Below are 21,426 nucleotides of genomic sequence, written 5' to 3'. Positions count from 1 at the left end.
AAAATAAAAAATGACCTTGCATAAGTTCGTATTTTTTCTTTTATTGTGCTCCCAGAGAAGTTTGATACGATAAAGCAAGAAATTGTTTTCAACAAGTTCTCACATTGTAATATATTATTACCACATGGTCATTTTTTGTTAACGAAACAAGTCTGTATATAGGCAACCAAATATTCAATACAACGAGCTTAATTCAAACTAGTGTCGGCATAATTTTGTTTAGGCGGGAAATCGTTCAAAAATTCAAAAATATATTGAAACAAAACGTCCACTTAAGGAATATATTTATTTATTTTCAGGTTTGTATGTTACAAAGGTAAGTGAGACAATAAACTTTCAAAACAGTGAAGTAACGTTTGAATTATTATTTTGCGCTGCAAAGTAAGAGACAACGTAGATGAATATATTTAACAAAACCATTTTTCATTCAAAATCTTGCGGAAACACAACTCCGACTTCTTTCCTCATTAGATCCATTAGCTGCGCCAACTCAATTGATTCCTGGTGAGGCATATGAAGACTTTCAATCTTACCTAACAATAAAAAAGTAAACTAAATTCTAAAGTAACTTTGTACTTACCAGCTTTAATGCACTGTCGTGCCTCTTCCGCCTGATACGCTAATCCAGCGCTATTCTTGTGGAAAAAAGGGACTGGAGTTTGGGGTAACTCATACTCGTATGTTTTCTCAGGGGTTATAAGTTTAGTAGGACACCAGAAGTCAGGCATGCGAATTGTACCTTTAGTACCAACAACAATGCCTTCGTTTGGCAACGATATACGTGCCGAAGTACTAACCACCGCCATTTTACCCTCTGGATATGTTATAATAGCAGCTGCACTTTCATCTGTTTTTTGGTCATTTAGTTGCCCATTTATAGCAATTTTGATGGGACGTAGACCACGAAACACGTATTGCTGGAACTGGAGGATGTAAACCCCCAAATCCAAGATGGCGCCGCCTCCTAACTCTACAGCTCTAAAGAAAAACGTCTTTTGTTTGAATAAACAATTGCTAATACGTACTTGAGTCTATCAACGTGTTGTAAAGCATGGCCAAAATGAATCGAAGCAAACAACACATCGCCGATAGCTCCAGAATCCAACAAACGTTTCATTTCTTTGTACGCCGGAAAACACCTGGACCATACCGCTTCCATTAAGAAGAGTTTCTTCCTTTGGGCAATGCCGACTAAAGCACGGGTTTGTTTTTCGTTCATGGTGAAAGGTTTTTCACACAGAACGTGTTTACCATTCTCTAGCATCAGCTTAGACACCTCGAAGTGTTGTGGGTTTAGGTTTCCAAGATACACAATGTCTGAGTAAAAGGATATTGAAAAAATATGACTCACAATAATCGAGTGACTTACCAACATTTTTGTCTTTGGCGAGCCCTTCATATCCTCCATATGCTTTGGGAATGTTATGTTCGGTGGCGAATTTTTGGGCACTGTCTAAAGATCTGGCTCCGATTGCGACGATTTTATGGTCCGTTTCTGGGTAAGTTTGGACCGCGGTGACAAAATCGTGGCAAATTCTTCCAGCAGACACTATACCCCATTTCAATGCCATGTTGTTCTTTCTGTGTGCTCAACTTGAATGTCTTTGAAGTGGATGAAGGTTATCGCTTATAAGTTACATAAATGGGTGAAAGGTCATTCAAGAAAGAAAAAATTCCAAAGATAAACTAACATTTATTTGTATTTAGTAGCGATATCTAATTTTCATCAACATCAAATACAACACCCACTGCACGTCTTAACATATCCATATGATGAGCCAGCTGGATAGATTCGGCGTGAGTAATGTACGGACTTTCAATTTTACCTAAAATTTGACTTGAGTTTAAAGTTTCAAAGAAAGAAGACATACGCACGATCTTTGATACATAATCTGGCATTTTCAGCCTCATATAACAGACCTTCACTGTTCTGGAAATTCATAGTAGCGGTGGTTTTAGGAAGCTCAAACTCGTAAGTTTTATCAGGCGCTATAATCTTTGTAGGGCACCAAAATTTGGGAACTCTTATTATTCCTTTAGTGCCTATAATGACCGCTTCATTGGGATACTGCGCTTTGGCGGAGGTGCTCAAACATGCTAATCTGTTGCCAGAATAGGTCCAAATTGAAGCAGTGTAGTCATCAGTTCCTTCACTGTTTAAGCCACCAACTGCTTTCATGTCAATTGGTGTCTCACCCTTGAAGATCAACTGTTGAAACTGCAGACAATAGACGCCCAAATCTAGAATAGTGCCACCTCCAAGTTCTTTAGATCTGTAAAACAACACACGGAAATGTTAATGGAAACTAGAATAACCTTGAGAATAACCTACTTCAGTCTGTCAATTTGTGTCAAGTCAAAGCCAAAATCTGCATTCACTTGAAGAACATCTCCAATAGTTCCAGCATCAAGAAGCTTTCTCAGCTGTTCATATGCAGGGAAGCATCTAGACCAAACTGCTTCCATAAGAAACTTTTTCTTGTTTTTAGCTACATCTACCAAGGCACGGGTTTGCTTCTCATTCATAGTGAGTGGTTTTTCGCAAATAACATGTTTGCCGTGTTCTAGCATCATTTTGGAAACTTCATAGTGTTGTGGATTTAAGTTTCCAATGTAGACAATATCTGCAAAAATGATTTAGAATGAGGAAACTCTACAGTGTTAAATTATTACCAATTTCTTGATCTTCTGCTAATTTTAAGTAACCTTCATAGGCTTTAGGAATCCCGTGATCTTTGGCAAATTTTTCGGCACTGGATAAGGATCTAGCACCCACAGCTACAATTTGATGGTTTGATGATGGAAGGGTTTGGAGGGCACAAACGAAGTCGTTGCTGATTTTGCCGGCACTTGCTATACCCCAGCGTAAAGCCATGGTGATCTGTAGTAGTTATAGACTATAGGCACTCTAGAACCAGATCAATTTAAAGTAAATAAAAGTTGCAATTAGTGCGTCAGCATATAGAGTAATGTCAATTGAGACTATCATGTACATTGAGATAAGTAAGTGTTGATTAAAAAAAGATTATTTACCGAGTATCACAGTTGACCCACCGGTTTATTAAAATAAAAAACATTGGAATGTCAATGCCAAAATTAGAAACGTCAATGTCATCGTAAATTATTTAAAAAAGATACAGTGCTACCAATCTCAGGGATATTAGGAGCACTCCGGAGCAGCAACCAACAACGCAGGTTAGGTATTGATTTTCATTGTAACGCAGAAGGCAATTTGCATTTAAATGATGTCATAAATCATAACAAAATATTTATTGACGATAATAATTTACAAAATGGAAACAGAATTTTCAATGATCTACTGTACATACCTTATTTTACCTACTTCATGATCCCAATATATTGACTTCATTGTTCCGGTAATGAAAGTTATGGTGAATATCATTTTTAAATTAAATTGTAGCACGATCAGGCGTTCTGTTTTAACAAAAGTGTTTAAAATAAAGGAATCGCAACAAATTTATAGACAGTTTTGCAACATCAGGCCTCTATCTATGTTTATCCTATACAGACAATATACTTGTAATGATAATTATTTTTAGTTGGTAACTAAACTAGCCACGTGCCCTAAAATATTAAGAAAATATCAACAATTATTTATGCTATGGCGCGTTGCCTCAATAATTAGACGAATCTACGTTCGTAACACACACCGATTGATGAACCTTGGTTAGTTCTGAAATTATTGCGTAAATGATATCTGGTAGTAGAGGTATAGGTACATATGTATTTCCACCTTTTGGAAGCTGTAAAGCGCTACCTATACAATTTAACTGTGATGGTATGGTGCTCTTTTGGCACACTTATACACCGACTCTAGGATAATCTATATAATGAAACTCCTAGTCTATTAATAGTTTCCGAAGCGCAAAGGTACTTGTCCTTGAGCATGTTTCCTACGGTTTCGTGGAGGCATAATTTATTTCGTTTCTCCAAAGAACTTCTATAAATCAGCCTAGCGGAATGAAAAGTATACATTTGTTGAGTCCGGTATGAAGAAACGATACGGATGTTCGACCGGATTTATTAAATTTAAAATATGTCAGGATTATCGGTGTATTCCCTCTTCCAGTAATTCCCGTTGTAGACCCAGTCTTCCTGCTTGGTATGTGGATTAATTCCGGAGTTAAACCATCTGAAACGGAAGAATGGTGAAATAATAATTGATTGGAAAACGTCAATACCTCGGATGCCATTCTGTCCCTTTCTTGCTTTTGCGATGTTTGTTGGCGTCTCTTTGTTTCTCTTCTAATCTCGTTTTTTCAATAGCAGCTCCATCGATATCTCCTTGTTCCAACTTTCGTATATCCGGTCGCAAACGCGAATCTGTTGGACACAAGTTTTTCTCCATTCCGCTCTCCAGCTCATTCAAGGACATGGCAAACTCGGTGAATTGATAATACTGGAATTTTTTTTTATTTCCCTCCGACACCCACATGGTTTCTACTTACGTCACTGCTCTGCATGGGTCGAGGCTTCACTTTCCAGATCGTTATAGAATTGGGAATATCAATAGAATAGGTGGACTCGCTTTTTGGAACCATGCCATCAGGAATATCAGGAGGGGCACATTCATCCACGCTCTAAAAACTCCCTCAGCAAAATTAATCTACTAACTTGGAAACTTACCTCTTGACTCGAATTGGATTTGAAAGGGCTAACTTTCAAGCTATTCAGTTTTTGCAAAACTTTCCGAGAAGTATGAGACGGGGAGTCGCTCGGACTCTTGCTTTTGTCGCCTTCGCGGCGGAATTTGTGCGAATTCTCTTTAAGATACTCTTCGTAGGATGAGTAGTCCGTGCATTTAATAAACTCGGTCCACTTTCCGTAAATGAAGAAAAGCTTGTGCTTCCTGGAACAATCACGACAATTTCGGCGCTATTTCCGATCGAGATAATTACGATTTGTCCATTATGTAGCCTTCAACCCTGTGCAGATCTTTAGAATTCCAACCTGCTGGTTTGAATGTCAGGTGGGCTTTATGTCCGGTTGAGTGGTTAACAATTTCCATTGTCCCGCATTGCTCCATCCACAGTTTTCCCACAATGATGTTGTGCACACAACACTGGACATTGCTCCAGGTGTAGGCCTCGTTTAGTCTAAAAGTGGACGGCATATACAAAAGGAAATGCTGGGGCTTCGATAAAACCATAAAATTTCGTCTTAAATTTCTTAATAAAGATAATCTGGACTGACCTATAGGATATCGTACAAAAATATTGTTTTTTGGACAATTGAGTCGATTAAAATGAATCGTGTGGGTGCCAAGTCAATGTGTGGTTTCTCTGATTCCAGACTCTCTCTTGTTTCGGTTCTACCGTGTGCGGTAGAGAAACGGTTTTAAAGCTTTATGGAAACTGGTGTTGTGTGTTCATACGTACTTAGGGAATTCAACAGTTACTGTTCCTTTGGGTTGGATTTCGACGCTTTTCCCCCAAAACTTTAGTTTGGGGTGGATAGACCCGTGGAACACCCAGTCTTTGCTTTCGGCATTGAAGGCGGATACTGGTGGGTGATGACTGACTTGTTCGCAAATAATTTTGAATTCCTCGCGTTCGAGTTCGTAGGTTTCTCCCAATAGAGGATTAAAGGGCTTACCAAGACGTTCCCAGTTAGATGCTAATGCAAGGACCTAGTAGTCAAATTGTTGTTTCTAGGGCACGTGGGATTGGGAGTTTCTTCCGATAAGTCCGTCGTTCGATAATTGGAAGAATTTCCCAATCCCGAGTGCGCCAGAAGCAGCAATTTGCCCTATGCTTACCTAGAGCGCTAACTGCGAATCCTAAAACTAGGAGTTAGAGAGAAAGGTCGGTGCAAGGAAAAGTCCTACCGATCACGTATTGCATTCTGGTGACTGGGTCTTGTTGTTGGGACGCTAACCTAAGTAGATAGGAATATTCCATGTATTCGGCCATCCTTTGTAGGAAGCTTAACGGTTCGTTGAATACCACCGGCATTGTAATTTTGCTTAATTCTTTTCCAATGCAATTTTTTAAAACTGACCAGATGTTGTAATCATTATGGTACATGGGTACTGGCAGGATAAGTCTTTAAAATTCGGAGTTAGTGTTTAAGATAGAAGGGTGCGTGGCGTACCTGTATTCCTTTTTTTCAGCGTCCATCCTGCTCTATCGACTATCCCCCCAAAAAAAATTAACAGTGAATCGCACATCCGATCAATTAAGGATAATCCGAAATATCAAATAAGCAGCATCATATCCTTTGATTGATCAGCAAAAATAATCCTACAAAAATTGTCTAATTGGAGCACAAAGTCTAAAGGAGTCGCATTAAAATTACCACAATATGTTACAATAAAGGACCCAAACATGAAAATTTTTAATGACAGGTGATAAACCGAGCGAAGGTCGATATGAAACAATGGACCTATGTATTAAAAAAGAAAACAACAACAAGCAGTATTGATTGACTAAGAATGAGTTCAACTAATGTTCGGCTAAATTACACCTACCTTGATACGAATCAATCGTCACTTTACGACATATCTAACATTTTTTCGCCTCGAAAATGTAACAAATCGATTAGCACACCCTGCTTTCCCAGAAACCTACAACCTTCTCTGTTTGCCACCAATATTCCGCCCCCGAAACAGGAGTTCAAAAGCGCATGCACCGATTCATCTAAGAGAATTAGATCCCAACAAGTGTTATATTATGTTAAATCTACACCGTGTTTACCTTCGCAGCTAGATAAGAGGACAAGACGCCAAAACAAGGATCTTATTTATATCAATCCGTTTTGAAGAATGACAAAGGACTTTCGGTGGATTAATTTTGCCTTTCACAAAACCCACTCATTTCCAGCTAACGTTATTACGGATTTTAACTTTTGAGAAATGGTGGATGCGCTACATTTTTTGCTTTGATCTCTTTGATGTCAAAAGCACAAATTACTTTATTTGCGAAAAATGTGAATTTTTACAAACCTTTGAAGCGGGGGACAGATCAAATCTAAATTTACCCCTACCCACATTTAGCCAGAGGTATTTTCAAGTAACTTTAATCGATAATTAACTGAACGAATTTGCGGGCAATCTACTTCTATCCTAGATTGCAGGGGTCTGTCTCAACGTGTTATTTCCATATGGAATACCCCCGAGAATAACATGTTAGTGAGCAAAACACTCTAAAATAGATGCGTAAAGTGGAACTGACGTGAAAAACTCGAACGAAGATAGATGCTCGCAAAAATCCATCAGGAGGAAAGTCAAAACAACATGGAAAGGAGAGACCCTGAAGCAAAAAATTGTGGCGCATTTTGATTATATCGCTACAGGCAAGAAAATGTTTGCTTTATTGTTTCAACCGTATATAACATTTGGTTGAAGCGCGTTTTTTTGACACTTTGAATTAATGTGCACATGTTGTTTTTTCTCATCAGACCTTGAGGAAACACAATAATAGAAGGAGTTGAATTTCATTTGCGCAACGAACTCGAGTTACCACGACGATAGCATAATCAATTCTAGTTTCGAGCATATAAAACCCTTGCATTGTTTCAGCGCTATTTGGCAACTTGACCTGAAATTAGCCGAGGACCTAAAAAGCTCGAGCTTAATTCAATTGAGGAATGACGGCACTACTCTAGACAGCAAACAAAAGACTGTTTTTCTTATCCTTTATCATCCCCGTTGAGTGTTTGTGCAGTCCAAGGGCTAAAAATACCGGACAAAATCTCCATTACATTTTTATGTAATAACAAATGACATTAATCTTTTCATGAGGGTACAAGACATGAATAATTGATGAGGGGTAAACGGGTCACAACAATGGAAAAATACCGGAGCGTGTGGTGAAGGGTGTCTAGTACATTAGACTGAACGCTAATACAATTTAGAGCTTCTTGAGCCTTCCCACATTCATTACAGTTCAGGTGAACAATAATTGATTGATTAATTGTTTCAAGGAGGCTGAAGGCACGTTCCAGGGATTAGGGTCTAATGCTCGAGGTGAAGTTTTCGCTGTTGTTTTAATTGAGCTCTCGATAAATCTGCACCGCTTGATACTGCGACATTTGTGGACGTCCGCTGATGCGAGGAAATTAATTAAGAGAGAGAACGCAGATGAAACGGAGACTCTCACACGGAAAATAGTTTAAAATAATTAGTGGCGAAGTGGCCCAAACAAACGAACGGCTGTGGCGATTTGCATACCATTGATGTAATTAGGCAACGAGGGGAATCTGGCGACTTCTTGCAGAGAAAAATATTTACGTAAACTTCGCGTTCATCTGTAACCAGAATTCGTTGCTTGTTGCTACAACGCTCCGACCTCGCATGATCCAATAATGATGCCTTTATTACTTTATGCAAATCGTAGCCACTTGAAAATCTTAATTGAATTTGAAAGAGATGTTCCAAAGGCTCCGTGTCATTTGTTAACCGTCTGTAATAACAAAGTTACTTGGATGTCTTCAGCATGACGTGTAGTTATATAATTAATAGATTGTTTTCGTTCATGTTTACAAAATACTGATTGCTTTTGCAGATACAAGTAAGTGATTCGCATAGTTATCCCTAAAATATATCGCTTCAATGGCTTGCACTTACCACCTTGGAAAATTCAAAAGATAACACGACCAGGCTTTGTGCTAAAAATATTTCGAAATGGACTTTCTCAAAATAAATTCAGTTATAGAACTCAAGTTTACCGACGAGAGATGAACTAACAGACAGTAATTGACACTTCCTTGTCTCACTTTTTAACACATTGTCTGAGGCTTGAACTTTACCCTATACTGGATCCGCTCAACAAAAATGTTTTCGTTGAGGATAACAAGTAGAGGTTATCAGGCGCTGCTACAAATTTGCGAAACTGGAACAAATTCTTCTTTACACGCTATTAAGTATAATGAATAAATCAAATCTATAGACCTGCGGCAATGTAAAGATTACTAATTTATACCATAAAATATACACCATCATTACATTATCGTCCCCCACAGAGTTAACAACAAAGTTTGAGCAATAAAATAACCCCCTCTGAGCACTGACGCAACTAAAAACACAACAATAAAAAAAACATTATCAGCGGTAATAAAATCCGGCCGCGCCAAAACTTCAATAAATCTCCCTCTTTTAAGTTACTTGAGCTGGTAATAATCGGAATCAATAATATGTGTGAAACATGGGTCTCATAGCCGAACCTTGAGGGACTCCCACACTGCCGGCTATAATTCAGTGTTACGACCGGATTTAGTATTTGTATTATCTAAAAACGGGTTTCTTAAACTCAACATCACGTTCGATAAACAAAGGTTTCGCGATCTGCAAAATCGTTTCATCACACCAAGGGATGCCGAATCCCTTCAGACTTCCAACTGAACGCACTATGCGTCAGGAAAAACATGACGTCGCTGAACTCGCACTATAACAATATGTTAACTGACCCCAGGTGAACCCACAGAAATTTAAAACCTTGTTGTATTGTTTCTCAAATGTTTTAGACCAGAGATGCTTAAGCTTAAATAGTTTGACGAAGGTTGTAGACGACAGCAAAAAAAAATGACCTTTGGGTCATCCCAGTCGGAGAGCTAATCGGGTAAATTATGTATGAGTAACACCTTCGAAAAGCTATTCAGCTTCATTTAACAGATGAGGGCACGAGGCGGTCATACAATTCACACTTAACGAGAAAACAAAAACGGCAATAGCGTAAAAACGCTGATTAGCATGACATCACTAGTTGTTTCTAATTTAACATGGATTGGGGAGTGTACTTTCATATTTAGATAAAATTAATTTGCTTTAAACGCACCTAAGTGTATCTAGCAAACCCAGAGGGTTCACGCTCAGCTTCTGCTTAAGTAAACACATTTTATGTGAAAACTGCTTTTTACCTCAAATCTGATCGTGTTTTGTTGTTTATGCATGCACAAACTTTGTGAATATAGAAAACGTAGCAAAATATGATCGAACAAATTTTTTTAAATTCAACAAGGTCTATGTTAAGTTCGTTAGAACAAGGAAATTGAGCCGTATCGCCTCTATTCCAAATGTGAGACGATTTAGGCACACATGAGTGAAATTCGCCGATAGATTTGCATACACTTTAGAACTTCTAGTAGCTTCGAAATACCCACAACTTTGGGTTATAAAGCTTGGTTGAGGATAAACCAAAACTGCGAATTACAGAATCGTCCAAAAATCCCATTTACTTAGATTGCGAGCAGTTGTTGCCAAGACGTGACACGTAAAAGCCGGATACCTCATAAGTTATAGAACAAAAGCAAAATAAAATTATATTTTTAGAGAAAATGTAATGACGTGATAGTGAATTTTGTTCACTGTTTCGTGTGGTGAGCTTCGTTCGCTCCACTAATTTACATTTTCGATTTGTTTGTCGAACGAATGTAAAATTTTATATTTGCATAAATCTCCGTTCGGTTTGGCTTGTCATCTTGGTTACATGTTTTCAAATTAATCCGGACGTACCCTCGACGGAAACTTAACTAACAAACTTTTGACGAGCTAAAACCCCTCCTCGAACAAATCATAATTAAAATGCACCGATCACGTTACTCAAAGTTGTTTTTCCCATTATGCAACAAACAAGGGTCATTTATTATGTAGTTATCTGAGAAATGCATTTCGTTGCTGCAATGTCAAGTTCAGTTTTGTCGCGCGATAATCGCCAGCAATTCCGCAAATAACCGAAAATAAGCCCCCGTCATAAAATTCCAGGAAAATTAATTCCAACACATGTCAATTTGGAGCAATGGTAAACAGATTTTGACGGTATTTACTACCACCCACACAGTCACATTATTAAAAAATGGGTGAAATTCATCACGATATTAATAGATTTTGAAACGTGGTCCAAATTTCCGAGTTCATCGACCAACCCTCTGAGAAGGGATGACGATGCGGCGAGTCATTACGACACGATAACAAATGAAATCAATGCGACTTAAGTCCTTGAGTAGACTTAAGTTGCATCGGCGCTTCGAATAACAGCGGCCCAGTTAAAAACCTGGCAGTGCTCGTGTTTTAGTGGTAAAGTGCGGTCCAGTGGCGGACTTGCGACATGAAAGGGGGAGACTGTAAGGTGCCGATCCAGGAGGACCACCGGAGCTTCCTGGAAAAGGGCAACAGGGTAATTCCGGGGGGCAAGAAGGTCGGGATCATTGCCGCGTTTCTTCTGCTAGTTGCGATGATTTTGATGATCATATTCACGTTTCAAGCCCTCCACGGGATTTGCGAACTGAGGCAGGAGATAGAACTTTTGAAAGGGTCGATCAAAGACCTTCAAAAGAAAATCGACGAAGGCAAGGACGACGTAAGTGTAAAAATTTTATACAAGGCGCTCGGAAAGTTTCGACGCTAACTTCCAAGTGTTGGTTTAGTTCAACAATTAAGGAAATTCGAGGAAATGTGGCGATAAAGACGTTCATTACTATTTATCGCACTGTGGAAAAACGCTGATCTTTCTCTAGCTGATAAATAAATAAACAGTAGCGAAATAGACAAAACGCAGTTAAAAGGAACTCTTTCATCTCATATGAGCGACATTAAAAATAAACAAGTTGTATGACTGTTGTGTGAATTTTGTCCTCGCGTTGTTATACACGATCAACTATATTTTCTATTTTAAGTCGTATTTTTTGATAAAGATGTTTTCTTTTTGTCATTTGATTCATGGGAAGTTGTGGTCATATTTCCTAAAATCCGAGATTAGCATTACTCGCGTCCGCAGTAATTTAATCAAATAAACAATATGTATATTCGTTAACCATAAAAACCACTAATGACCACACCGCCTACTCAAAATGCTTTCAGAATTCATATCGGACCACCACCTAAACAAAAAAATATTTGCGAGCATTGTCACTCATTAATTTTAACTTAAGTAGTCATTTTGTCTCTCGTTGTGTTTATTTTTTTGTGATAAAGCAAATAGGCAAAATTCCTACTATTGTGTGCTACCCTGTGATATCATTTGTTATCTAATGGCAGTGGCATTTATCTTATATTTACATTGTGCGAAATATTTTGAAAGGATTAAACTAATCGACCTGATTGTCATGTCTTCGTAAAAAGAAAGGAATTTTGGGTAACACGTAATTATTTGGTTTTATATGGTACCCAAATTTTAGTTTATTGTGCCCAAAAATATCTCAGTCAGCCTAGGTGGAACCTGGAAATCCCTTTTTCGCGGAATCTAGGTCCTGAATTGTACTTATCGGGTCCATGTTTAAATCACATTAAACTTTCGTCACTAAGTACTTGTCAGTTATTCCTATTGTGTCTTTTTCACCCTGTCAACCAAAACTAGACAGTTTTGGTACCGATTTGCTGCCTCGGTAGTCGGTATGAATGCGAACGGTAATAGCGTCAGGTAATTTACGACCAGTATTTTCATCCCCCGTCAAATTTAGTTTGTATATGTTTTAGCGACATAAAACAAAGGTATCTCAACGTAAAAGGGCGACTATAGATAAGATTAAACTCCACGATTGGTACCTTCTAAGTGGTTTTGGGGCATTTATGATAAAAACACCATAATAGTTGTATGGGTGTTCCCCTCTCACAACGAATATCACACTCTTATTAGAGTGTAAAAAGGGGTTAGAAAGCAAGATCCCTTGGTACAGTGTACAAAAGGTCGATATTCCAGAACTGTCGTTGTTTTTGCGATGTTGTCGGTCGCCTCAAAAACAATCTTGTTTGTTCCTCCGACGTTTCCGTAAAAACGCTGTCTCTAAAATTAGATATTTGGCGAAGACCATAAACGCAGCAGACACTAATTACTCGTTGTTTAGATTAAGCCATCTTCTTGTATTTTCCAAACAAGTCGAGCGGAGTCTGCCTCTAATTATTCCTCTATTTGTCGTCGAAATCGTTTTCGTTAAAGTTAATTAAAATTTTTATGAGCAAACTGTTTTCGCCGTTATTTATTTAGCTTGTTTAAAAATACTTGCGCATTTCGCTTCAATTTCCAATCCAGCTGAAATCTTGTATTTGTGTAATCAATTTCACTCAACCAAAATGAACTTGCTCAAAGAGCAGGGTCAAACATTTAATTATGTCCATTTGCGGACGAACGAACTGAGAAGATAACTATCAGGTGAATTTGCGATTGTCTGGATTCATCCCATCCGGATTAGCTTTTGTAATTCCGTTAATGTTCCACAGTGTTTTGCGCGGAAATCTGAATGTAGATATTAAAGTGCGACATTGTTAGATCTTTCAGATTTAATCATGTTAATGGCCGCCACTTTCAGTAAAAATTAATAAGATTATTTTTAGAAGGATTACACAACGTTCGTGATGTTCGACGTGCTGTTCAAGCACAATGTTTTCCATCGATTTATGCTTAAATCAAAAAATAACGAGCCTTGTATGGAAAGGACCATAAACTCCTATTTATGTTATTTTAAGACACTGTATAGCGGCGCAGTTACAAATTATCGTGAATTTAAGAGTTGACGCCTTTATCGTGTCATCTCTAATTACGTTTTAATTTGTAGCAAGAAAAAGGCAAAGATGTCACAGGTCTACCGATAGTGGGGAAAATCCACAGCAACTTTGATCTTGAAAACTACGAAGACTATACTGTAGATGGTGATTATTCCTACGAAGATTATGCCTACGAATATGATGACACGTCCAATAGAACGGAACCTGAAACTGGGGAAAATTACACCAAAGATGCCAAAACTGCTACAGCACCCCCTAGAATCAAAAGAAATATTGTTGGGTACACTCAAGATGGAACCTCCATCAATTCTGATACATTTGACGAGAAACGAAACGGGACTTTTAGAAAGAACTACCATTATAGCACCCCACCATCGCCTAGGTAACTACTCTTAGCAACATATTCCAAAAAAACACACGTTCGTGTTGACCGGAAATGTGACGCAAATTTATACATTATTGAAACACTTCCAGTTCCTACGCGTATTATTACCCACAAACGAAAGCAAATCAAGATCCCACCACCCCAGCACCACGCCAGATACACTCGAGAAGGTTACGAGTCCACCCTGAAGGCAACCACCAAACAGTAAAAGCAACCCCCGTGCTAAAATCAGGAGATTCCCACAATTTTGAGGTACCTAACGAAACTCTTATATAACCCGCACTGAATTATAAAGAGGATACTCTTTATTATTCACAGTGGTTTGCTCTTAGGCGCAGAGTCCCAAAAATATATATACCGTGAAATGTCGTTCCCCCAAAAGGCAAGGACCACTAAAGCTCACAGTAAACCTTCTTAAACCAGCAAAAAGAATCCAAACACTCATGCGGTAGTACGCAAAGATGTTACAGAAAATTACCACAGCATTATTCAAGCAACCGCAACAAGTTTTGATGTTCGTACTTGTTTCATAATTGTTTCAGCAGGTTTGTTTAAGCAACCGTTGGAACATTTCGTTTGTTTCGTCCAATATTGATTATCAAAGCTTGTTCCACACCATAATTTTGTCACTTTTACAATCCCCGCGGTATTTACGTATTTACGGTGACAGGTAGAAAACCTGGTCAACATTGATTTTGTTCGTCGTGTGTTGTACTTGTTTGCATTGTGCAACACAATTCAATTACGCACCCTACCGGACCAGGAACACCTTCCACTACTTAAACACTCCGCTACCGAAAAGGGTGATCCTCCGAGGTAACAACTTAGGTCCGGTCATACTGAACCCGAAAAATTCCTCCAAAAAACTAACCCCGATGAATGTCCCTTGCTTAATCACCAAAATTTCGTTAGTTTTTCTCGCTTGTAAGTACTTTTGCATTTGTAGGGCAATCCAGACGTCGAATTCGCTGTGGTGGCTGACGACCATCTCGGTCCAGGTCGTACCCGGCACCGCCAGCGCCGTCTCGAATTGGACGAGCGGCACATCCGAACCGGTAGAATGCGTCCTTTGCCATCCGCCCACTTTTCTGGCGATACCTCGAAGTATGTCTTGGGTCAACACGAAAATTTCAAAGGAAACGGGCACTTACGTCACCCGCAAAGAACCTTCGTGGACTGGACCGAGAGCAGCTGGTTCCATCCGCTGGGAATGGACCGTCATTTTTCGCTGTCCGACGGAATTCTTACCATTAAGGAATCAGGCTTATATTTCATCTACGCTCAAGTACGTTTCGTTTAGTTGTCGTCACTTCATAATAATTTTTATTTTTAGATTTATTATTACGACGAACATGACATTAATGGCTTTAGGGTGTATAGGAACGAGAATGAAACACTGTTGCAATGTACCACAACGACCCATTCGGTTGAAAGGGTGATGAAGGGCAATACGTGTTTTACGGCTGCGGCTGAATACTTGAATGAGAATGATCGAATCAGCTTGGGAGATTTATCAGAGTCGAGACTTTCGCTGTTTGAACCCGGGAAATCTTTCTTCGGGGTGATCAAACTCGGAGATGTGAAGATTAAATGAAGTCGGGGGTGAACTAAAGCAACTGAAGCTTTACTGCACAGTTTTAGGTTATAGGCTTAATTTATTAGTTGTGCATTGAACTGTACAAAATGAAACGAGCAGAGTTTTACCAAAGTTACGTCAGTGTCGGTACGTATATAGTGTATCCCTTTTTCGCGCTTGCCATATTATCCTAGTTTCTACTACATTATTATATCATTTTTGTAAGTGTACATAATTTATTTTTGAATAAAATTTTTCACGAAGGTTTAGTATTGTTTGTAAAGGGAGAGTAACGTGGGTCTTTATGAATGATAGACCGGAAACGTCCAGAATGAGTTAGAACAAGCCAGAATATGTCAGATTATGTTAAAATTAACGATGAAATACCTTTCCTGATACTATAGTGACAAAACTTACAAAAAGCACCCGGTACATCGTATTACGATATTACGGTGTACGTAAACTGAGTTAGTTCCTGCGAATCCATTAGAATTATCTAGTGTCAACATGAAGTCAAGAAGACATCCCTGAAGGGGAGTAAGAATTCTCTAAAAAGGGTAAATAAAACAAGAGACGCAGTAATAAATAAACAGTCTACGATTAAGATAAATATCCTTCTTGTTTGAAAAAGTAATTTGAAGTTGAAGTCCCTGCACAAATCACTCTTGTGCATAGTAAGGTGTTTTTTTGATTAATAAAGATGCAAAAAGATGAGGAATTTTCCTCTCGGTGTGATTAAAGTCAGAAATTGAAATCCGCAAGTACAAATTCGTGTTTTTCAATTTTTTCCTTTTTTGAGTCAAATATATTATCGACCCGATGCTCGAGACGGTGTGCGTCTGCGTGTATATAAACAATCCGCCGTTTCGATTCTGAGGGTATTCGTGCTGTGGAAATTCGTTAATCATCATCAAACTTTGATAAATCGTCTGCATGAAGCACTAGAGGTGAGTTGGTCGTTGTGGTCTTGTAGCAAACAGCTGACTTACATGTGTGCTTATGCTAATAAATTCATTGCGTTTAGCTAATGTCAAAGGGAATTTGTTTAATCAAAATTTGATTGCGTTTAAGCGGCTCCACGATGATTAATTCGTATTGGCAGGGACTTTAATTAAAAATCTCGGGAATTAAAATGATGCAATCCTTCAAAAATAAAACATCAAAAAGAAATTATTATCAGAAACGATAATTTAAATTCAACAGGTTTCCATCTTACGTTTGATGATTTATTTTTGTTTTCGCAAATAGAGATTGAATTAACGCTCGTTTTTGATTTAAGAATGGGGTTAAAAAGCTTCACTAGTGTCGGAAGACTGTTACTGATATTAATAGGATTGACGTTGGCTCAAGAGGATTCCCTACGTAGCGCATTAAATGCAATTGATCGACGCCAGAAAGACTTATCCGAGTTTTCTAGATATGACGATGACAATTTAGGCGAATATGGTTATTCTTTAGACGCTCCCGACGATCTTTCATTTTTATCTCCCTCCGACTACCCAGGTATTTTTTCTTATCAAAATTCCTGACATTAAATAAACTTCTTTTAGAACGTGATTTTGACAAGAACCCCGCGCTCGAGCGCCTGTTATTAGATTATTTGGAAGACGGGTCGTATTTAGATTCAAGTCGGGCCGATCATGATGAGGATGTAAAAAAGAGGATTTCGTCCTCATTCCGTGAGCGTTTGGAAGAAGATAAACAGCGACAATTGGAGGAATTAGCACAAAACGTTCTGGCGAACGACGACCGCGATAACGATGACGATTATGGCGAACTAATTAGGGAACTTTGGGAAAAGTACAAAAACTACCCAAATTTGTACAATCATCCGAGGGTCTATTTCAACAACGACAACAAAAAGAGAACGTTTTATCCCCGGCTCGGGCTCGATAGCATCGGTTTGCGAAAACGAAACAAATATTACGAGGGTGACAGCTTGAATGACAACCCGTATTTGTACACCTACAAAGACAATTACTACAACAAATACCAAGACGACGACGATGACGATAAAGACGCAGAACCTAACTATTACGAGTGGGCTAAAAACAAACACTTCTCCAGAGACCGCAAATTCGACTACAGAACTAGATCCTATAACCCGAACAAAAGATTTCCCGTGTCGAAACGCAGCAGCAGTTTCGAACCGCCACACTCCGAAGTCACCCACGAGCACAAAAGGTCAACCACTAAGAAAGACTGCGTTGACAAAACCGATCCTAAAGTCGCCAAAGATTTAAGCAACATTTTCGGTTCAGGTAGCACCGAGAAACCCACAACTTCAAAGCCCGAAAAGCCCAAAACCATGAAAAAAGAGCATGCTAAAGAAACTAAATCGAAAAATAAGACTAAAGGCGACAAAAATAAAGACAAACCAAAAAAAGGTAGCTCCAAAGAAGAAATTGCTGACGTAATCAGTGACAAACCACTCCAAATTCAGAAAAAATCGATTAACTGGTCGGACTACTTCGGGCTAGACCGGCGCAAGAAATCTGAAGATGAGTTGGACAATGAATGGTTAATCGAGCGTTACCATAAAGCCATAGCCCTGAAACGTAACGCTGAATATCCATTACAGTCATTCAAAAATCATGACCAGCCCGCTAAAAAAGAATCCGACAAGACTGACTCCGAAGAAGTAAAAATCTCAGAAATGGACACAAAACTTAAAAATATGGAAGACACTATTATCGATGACGCTCTAAAATACACCGGTGCTCACGAAGGTACAACTGATTCCGAAGAAATCCAGGACGTTAAAGACAAGGTAATATCGCGTCTCGCTGCCGCTTACAGCCTCGAGAAAATGCGTCAAGCCCTAGGAGAGTACAAATTAAGCATGACGAAGGAGAAAGACCGCTTAAAGCAACAACACAAAAGCGACGACTACGACATCTCTGAAGAAAAAAGGGTCTCCGTTCCCAGAAAACAAGCCATCGACGACGAACGAGAGAAAATTCCAGAAAGCGATAACAACATCAAATGTTCCCAAGGCGACGAAGAGTGCGAAGATCAGAATTACCGAACACCATCTGACGTTCTAGAACAGGCAGTTTTTGGTAAATTTCAAGCGAACTGAAGTCTCCGGTTATTAATTTTTTTGTTACAGAGGAGTGTCCACGCGTGCAGAGGGCGTGTAACGAGATAGCAACTGTATTGGGTCATTATGCTCGAGTTTTCGAAACGGCATGCAACATGCATCAGATGTGCTTATTATGCGTAAGTTGGGTGGTGACACTGGGGTGTTTTTTCAATGGTTATTTTGCAGAGTAACAACAGCTGGTTTGCCCCCACTCGCCAATGCAACGTCCTGTTTCTAACGAAGGCTTTCGAACTGTGCGACGGGAAAGAAGAATGTCAGAAGGAGGCCCACGGATCCATTAGGTACTTGCTGGACGTGAATCGGTCACTTAGGTTGGAACCATTGGGAGAATGCGAACTCGCTTGTCCTGACAGGCGATAAATTGAGGTCTTTGTCGATCGATAAAGCGGAAGGGTCGTTAGGACGCCCTTTTGCCAGGCTGATTTCTCCAGATGTCATCTAATCTGTATCGATATTATTGACAGCCTTTGATTTATTCAATGGGTGTTTATCATTGTAACTTATTAAATGTATACATAGTAAATGTTGCTTCAGAAAAGACATTACCACTGAAGTTCGTTGTTAAATATTTATATTCTATTTGTTTATTCGAAGGATTTCGACTAAAACAGCGACTATCTAACCAACACATTTAAAACACGTTCAAAGTATAAAAAAACAAGTACATATGCAACTTCATCACTGTACAGATTCAAATTCTTATTGTTGTATCTACATTTTTAGTAACAGGGATGCATTGAACGTGATTTATCAAGAGCAAATCCGATTGTACAGATATGGGGATTTCATCACAGCCCTGTAACGAAAGTGACAATAATACCGATAATCCACTAGAAACAATAACTGACAGGGCACCCAAAAACCCAAATTCACTCGTGAAATCACCATAGACAACCATCGATATTTTGCTTAGACAAAAGGACTGTGCTATTGTATTAACGGTTTCAATATATTTTAATGGTAATAATAGACAATTTTATTTGATGTTGAAACAAGTCTTTTTCTATACCTCGTCATTACGCATCCTTATCCAATTCCAACAATACCGGTTGATTAGATAATGAGATATCAGTCAATAGATAGTAACGTCAATTGTTTTTCAGACGTTTATTATTTTGGGTGAACTGATTCTAAAAAACGTACTGGCCTCAATAAAAGATACATTTTAAAACAAAAAAATGTTTCCGGCATCTGATACAGACAGCACCTATGAGGGTAAGTTACATTTGGATCAAAGCTAACTTTCATTACTCTAATATGACACAATAATGATTCACGCTGCAAACATTTCCACTATCGCAAACTCGATTACCATTCCAGAACTGAGTATGCCAGTTTTTTCAGAAGGGATGTCGGTGGTTACCGAACCACCCCCACTGACGCGCGAGCAAGGTAAGACTAAACCGCACAGGGAAAAATTTTGTACCCCGGTTTCTAGAACGACTCAACCAAGGAATCAGGCGACCAATTCCAGTTTCAACAATAGACTGGCAAACCTCATTGACGTCACACTTCTCACCTCTCTACGGTTTAGACTTCTTGCAAGACGTGAATCAACTGATAATTCAACAAACGGTTGAACTAACCGACGGTAATAACAACACCTTTGTTAGTACCAATTCTTACCAAAAACAAAAACCGTAGTCATGTCTTCCTTGGACTCGGAAAATCGTTACACAGTCAAAGTTCCTCGCGGCGAGACAATTTATTACGCCACTGAAAGCTCGACTTCATTTCAAAGGACTTGTTTTGGATCCAGTCGGGCGTACACAATGAGACTTTACGACCCGACACAACAAGAAGCCATACAATTTAGACGAAAACTCGCGTGTGGTTCTTGCTGTACTATTTTTCCACTCTTACAAGTTAGTAGCAACTTCAAATAAACCAAGTATCAAAAATTCTCTTTAAGGAAATGGAAGTTTGGATTCCCCCGGGAGAATTCGTTGGAAAAGTTTTACAGCAATTTAGCGCGACGAGACCTAGCTTTGCACTCTACAACAAACAGTACGAAGTCATTTACAAAATTGAAGGACCGGAAGCGGCGTTTGGGTGTTTGATGAGCAAGAATCACAATTTTCAGGTAGAGTCTGCGCGAATGACGTGGAAAAGTAAATTTGGTGTAGATTTTTAGCAACGACGGATCTACGCAAATAGGGAGCATCATCCATCAGTGGGATCAGGTTCAAGTGGCCTATAATCTTTACTTGCAAATGCCAGGAAATGAAAATAATACACGAAACAAAGCTCTTCTGATTGGTGCTGCTTTCCTATTGGTAAGAGTTTGTGGGTGTCGAGCATGTTTTCATCGAGTTGTTTTAGGAGTACATGTATTTTGAAAATTCGAAACGAAGAGGCTACTGCAGATGTATGTGCTAATATTGTTTTAATCCTTAAGTATATCTACTCTTTGAGAACAATAGCATGATTGTTGATGTTATAATGTAGCGATTTCAGAAACACCGAATCAGGTTTTGTCATGCGTCATAGCTGTCGCCGTTCGTCGGTTTGTTTGTTAAGAAGATTATGATTATCTACTCATGTTTCGACTTAATTTTTTTTATGTGCATATTTATATATAGCCTGATCTGGAAGGGGGATTTGTAACACTATGAAATAAAAAATCTTTTTTAAATATGTATTTTATTGAAATTGCTTGTAGGACCACAGCTACAAATAAACTTTAAAAACTATTACAAAATGTCGCGTTAAAATAATTTAATGATATACACAATAAACAACAAAAATGTACATAGTAGTTAAAATATATGTAACTATAAAATTACAGTTTGCTGCTTCCATCCAAATAAATAACAAAACCCAGGTCGAGCAATTAAATAACAATAAAAGCATCCTACATTTTATGACAGATATTAAAATGATCGATATTTACATTGGAAAAT

At 38.7% G+C, this 21,426-nt stretch overlaps 5 protein-coding genes across 8 annotated transcripts; 2 read left to right on the top strand and 3 right to left on the bottom strand.

Annotated features, from left to right (window-relative positions):
• Positions 1-280: 280 nt before the first annotated feature.
• Positions 281-1,662, bottom strand: LOC135141221 (trans-1,2-dihydrobenzene-1,2-diol dehydrogenase-like). The gene is made up of 4 exons (XM_064072110.1): positions 1,370-1,662; positions 1,026-1,317; positions 581-978; positions 281-533 (listed from the first exon to the last, which is right to left on the bottom strand). Exons 1-4 carry the CDS (start codon positions 1,569-1,571, stop codon positions 424-426), a joined length of 1,002 nt encoding a protein of 333 aa, XP_063928180.1. The 5' UTR covers positions 1,572-1,662; the 3' UTR covers positions 281-423.
• An 11-nt stretch (positions 1,663-1,673) lies between these two features.
• Positions 1,674-3,140, bottom strand: LOC135141219 (trans-1,2-dihydrobenzene-1,2-diol dehydrogenase-like). The gene is made up of 5 exons (XM_064072108.1): positions 3,034-3,140; positions 2,674-2,908; positions 2,333-2,624; positions 1,876-2,273; positions 1,674-1,826 (listed from the first exon to the last, which is right to left on the bottom strand). Exons 2-5 carry the CDS (start codon positions 2,873-2,875, stop codon positions 1,717-1,719), a joined length of 1,002 nt encoding a protein of 333 aa, XP_063928178.1. The 5' UTR covers positions 2,876-2,908; positions 3,034-3,140; the 3' UTR covers positions 1,674-1,716.
• Positions 3,141-3,251: 111 nt separating this feature from the next.
• Positions 3,252-8,772, bottom strand: LOC135141217 (oxysterol-binding protein-related protein 2). Of its 4 annotated transcripts, XM_064072105.1 has the most exons (11): positions 8,689-8,772; positions 8,588-8,628; positions 6,115-6,263; positions 5,849-6,066; positions 5,780-5,800; positions 5,400-5,637; positions 4,920-5,117; positions 4,648-4,870; positions 4,470-4,601; positions 4,203-4,420; positions 3,252-4,153 (listed from the first exon to the last, which is right to left on the bottom strand). In XM_064072105.1, the coding sequence occupies exons 3-11, from the start codon at positions 6,138-6,140 to the stop codon at positions 4,051-4,053; spliced, it is 1,377 nt and encodes a 458-aa protein (XP_063928175.1). In that variant the 5' UTR covers positions 6,141-6,263; positions 8,588-8,628; positions 8,689-8,772; the 3' UTR covers positions 3,252-4,050. The 4 variants fall into 4 exon arrangements, with proteins under 4 accessions (XP_063928175.1, XP_063928177.1, XP_063928174.1 ...); XM_064072107.1 differs by lacking the exons at positions 8,588-8,628; positions 8,689-8,772 and adding an exon at positions 6,491-8,565 and having other exon boundaries at positions 6,115-6,153; XM_064072104.1 differs by lacking the exons at positions 8,588-8,628; positions 8,689-8,772 and adding an exon at positions 6,491-8,564.
• A 2,171-nt stretch (positions 8,773-10,943) lies between these two features.
• On the top strand, positions 10,944-15,680 carry LOC135141442 (protein eiger). The gene is made up of 5 exons (XM_064072537.1): positions 10,944-11,315; positions 13,507-13,838; positions 13,931-14,093; positions 14,788-15,126; positions 15,175-15,680. The coding sequence occupies exons 1-5, from the start codon at positions 11,064-11,066 to the stop codon at positions 15,433-15,435; spliced, it is 1,347 nt and encodes a 448-aa protein (XP_063928607.1). The 5' UTR covers positions 10,944-11,063; the 3' UTR covers positions 15,436-15,680.
• A 580-nt stretch (positions 15,681-16,260) lies between these two features.
• Positions 16,261-21,158, top strand: LOC135141893 (probable serine/threonine-protein kinase kinX). Its single transcript, XM_064073469.1, has 12 exons — positions 16,261-16,364; positions 16,697-16,920; positions 16,968-18,479; positions 18,530-18,639; positions 18,689-18,880; positions 19,693-19,738; positions 19,868-19,915; positions 19,962-20,114; positions 20,168-20,388; positions 20,436-20,606; positions 20,650-20,799; positions 20,846-21,158. Exons 2-12 carry the CDS (start codon positions 16,698-16,700, stop codon positions 20,900-20,902), a joined length of 2,883 nt encoding a protein of 960 aa, XP_063929539.1. The 5' UTR covers positions 16,261-16,364; position 16,697; the 3' UTR covers positions 20,903-21,158.
• The last annotated feature ends 268 nt before the right edge of the window (positions 21,159-21,426 follow it).

Source organism: Zophobas morio, unplaced genomic scaffold (assembly GCF_036711695.1).
Source record: "Zophobas morio isolate AGI-343-1 ecotype UQ-CSIRO unplaced genomic scaffold, CSIRO_AGI_Zmor_V1 ptg000044l, whole genome shotgun sequence".
Lineage (NCBI taxonomy): Eukaryota > Metazoa > Arthropoda > Insecta > Coleoptera > Tenebrionidae > Zophobas > Zophobas morio.
The sequence above is the reverse complement of the archived record's forward strand: the minus strand, read 5'-3'. Positions and strand labels throughout refer to the sequence as shown.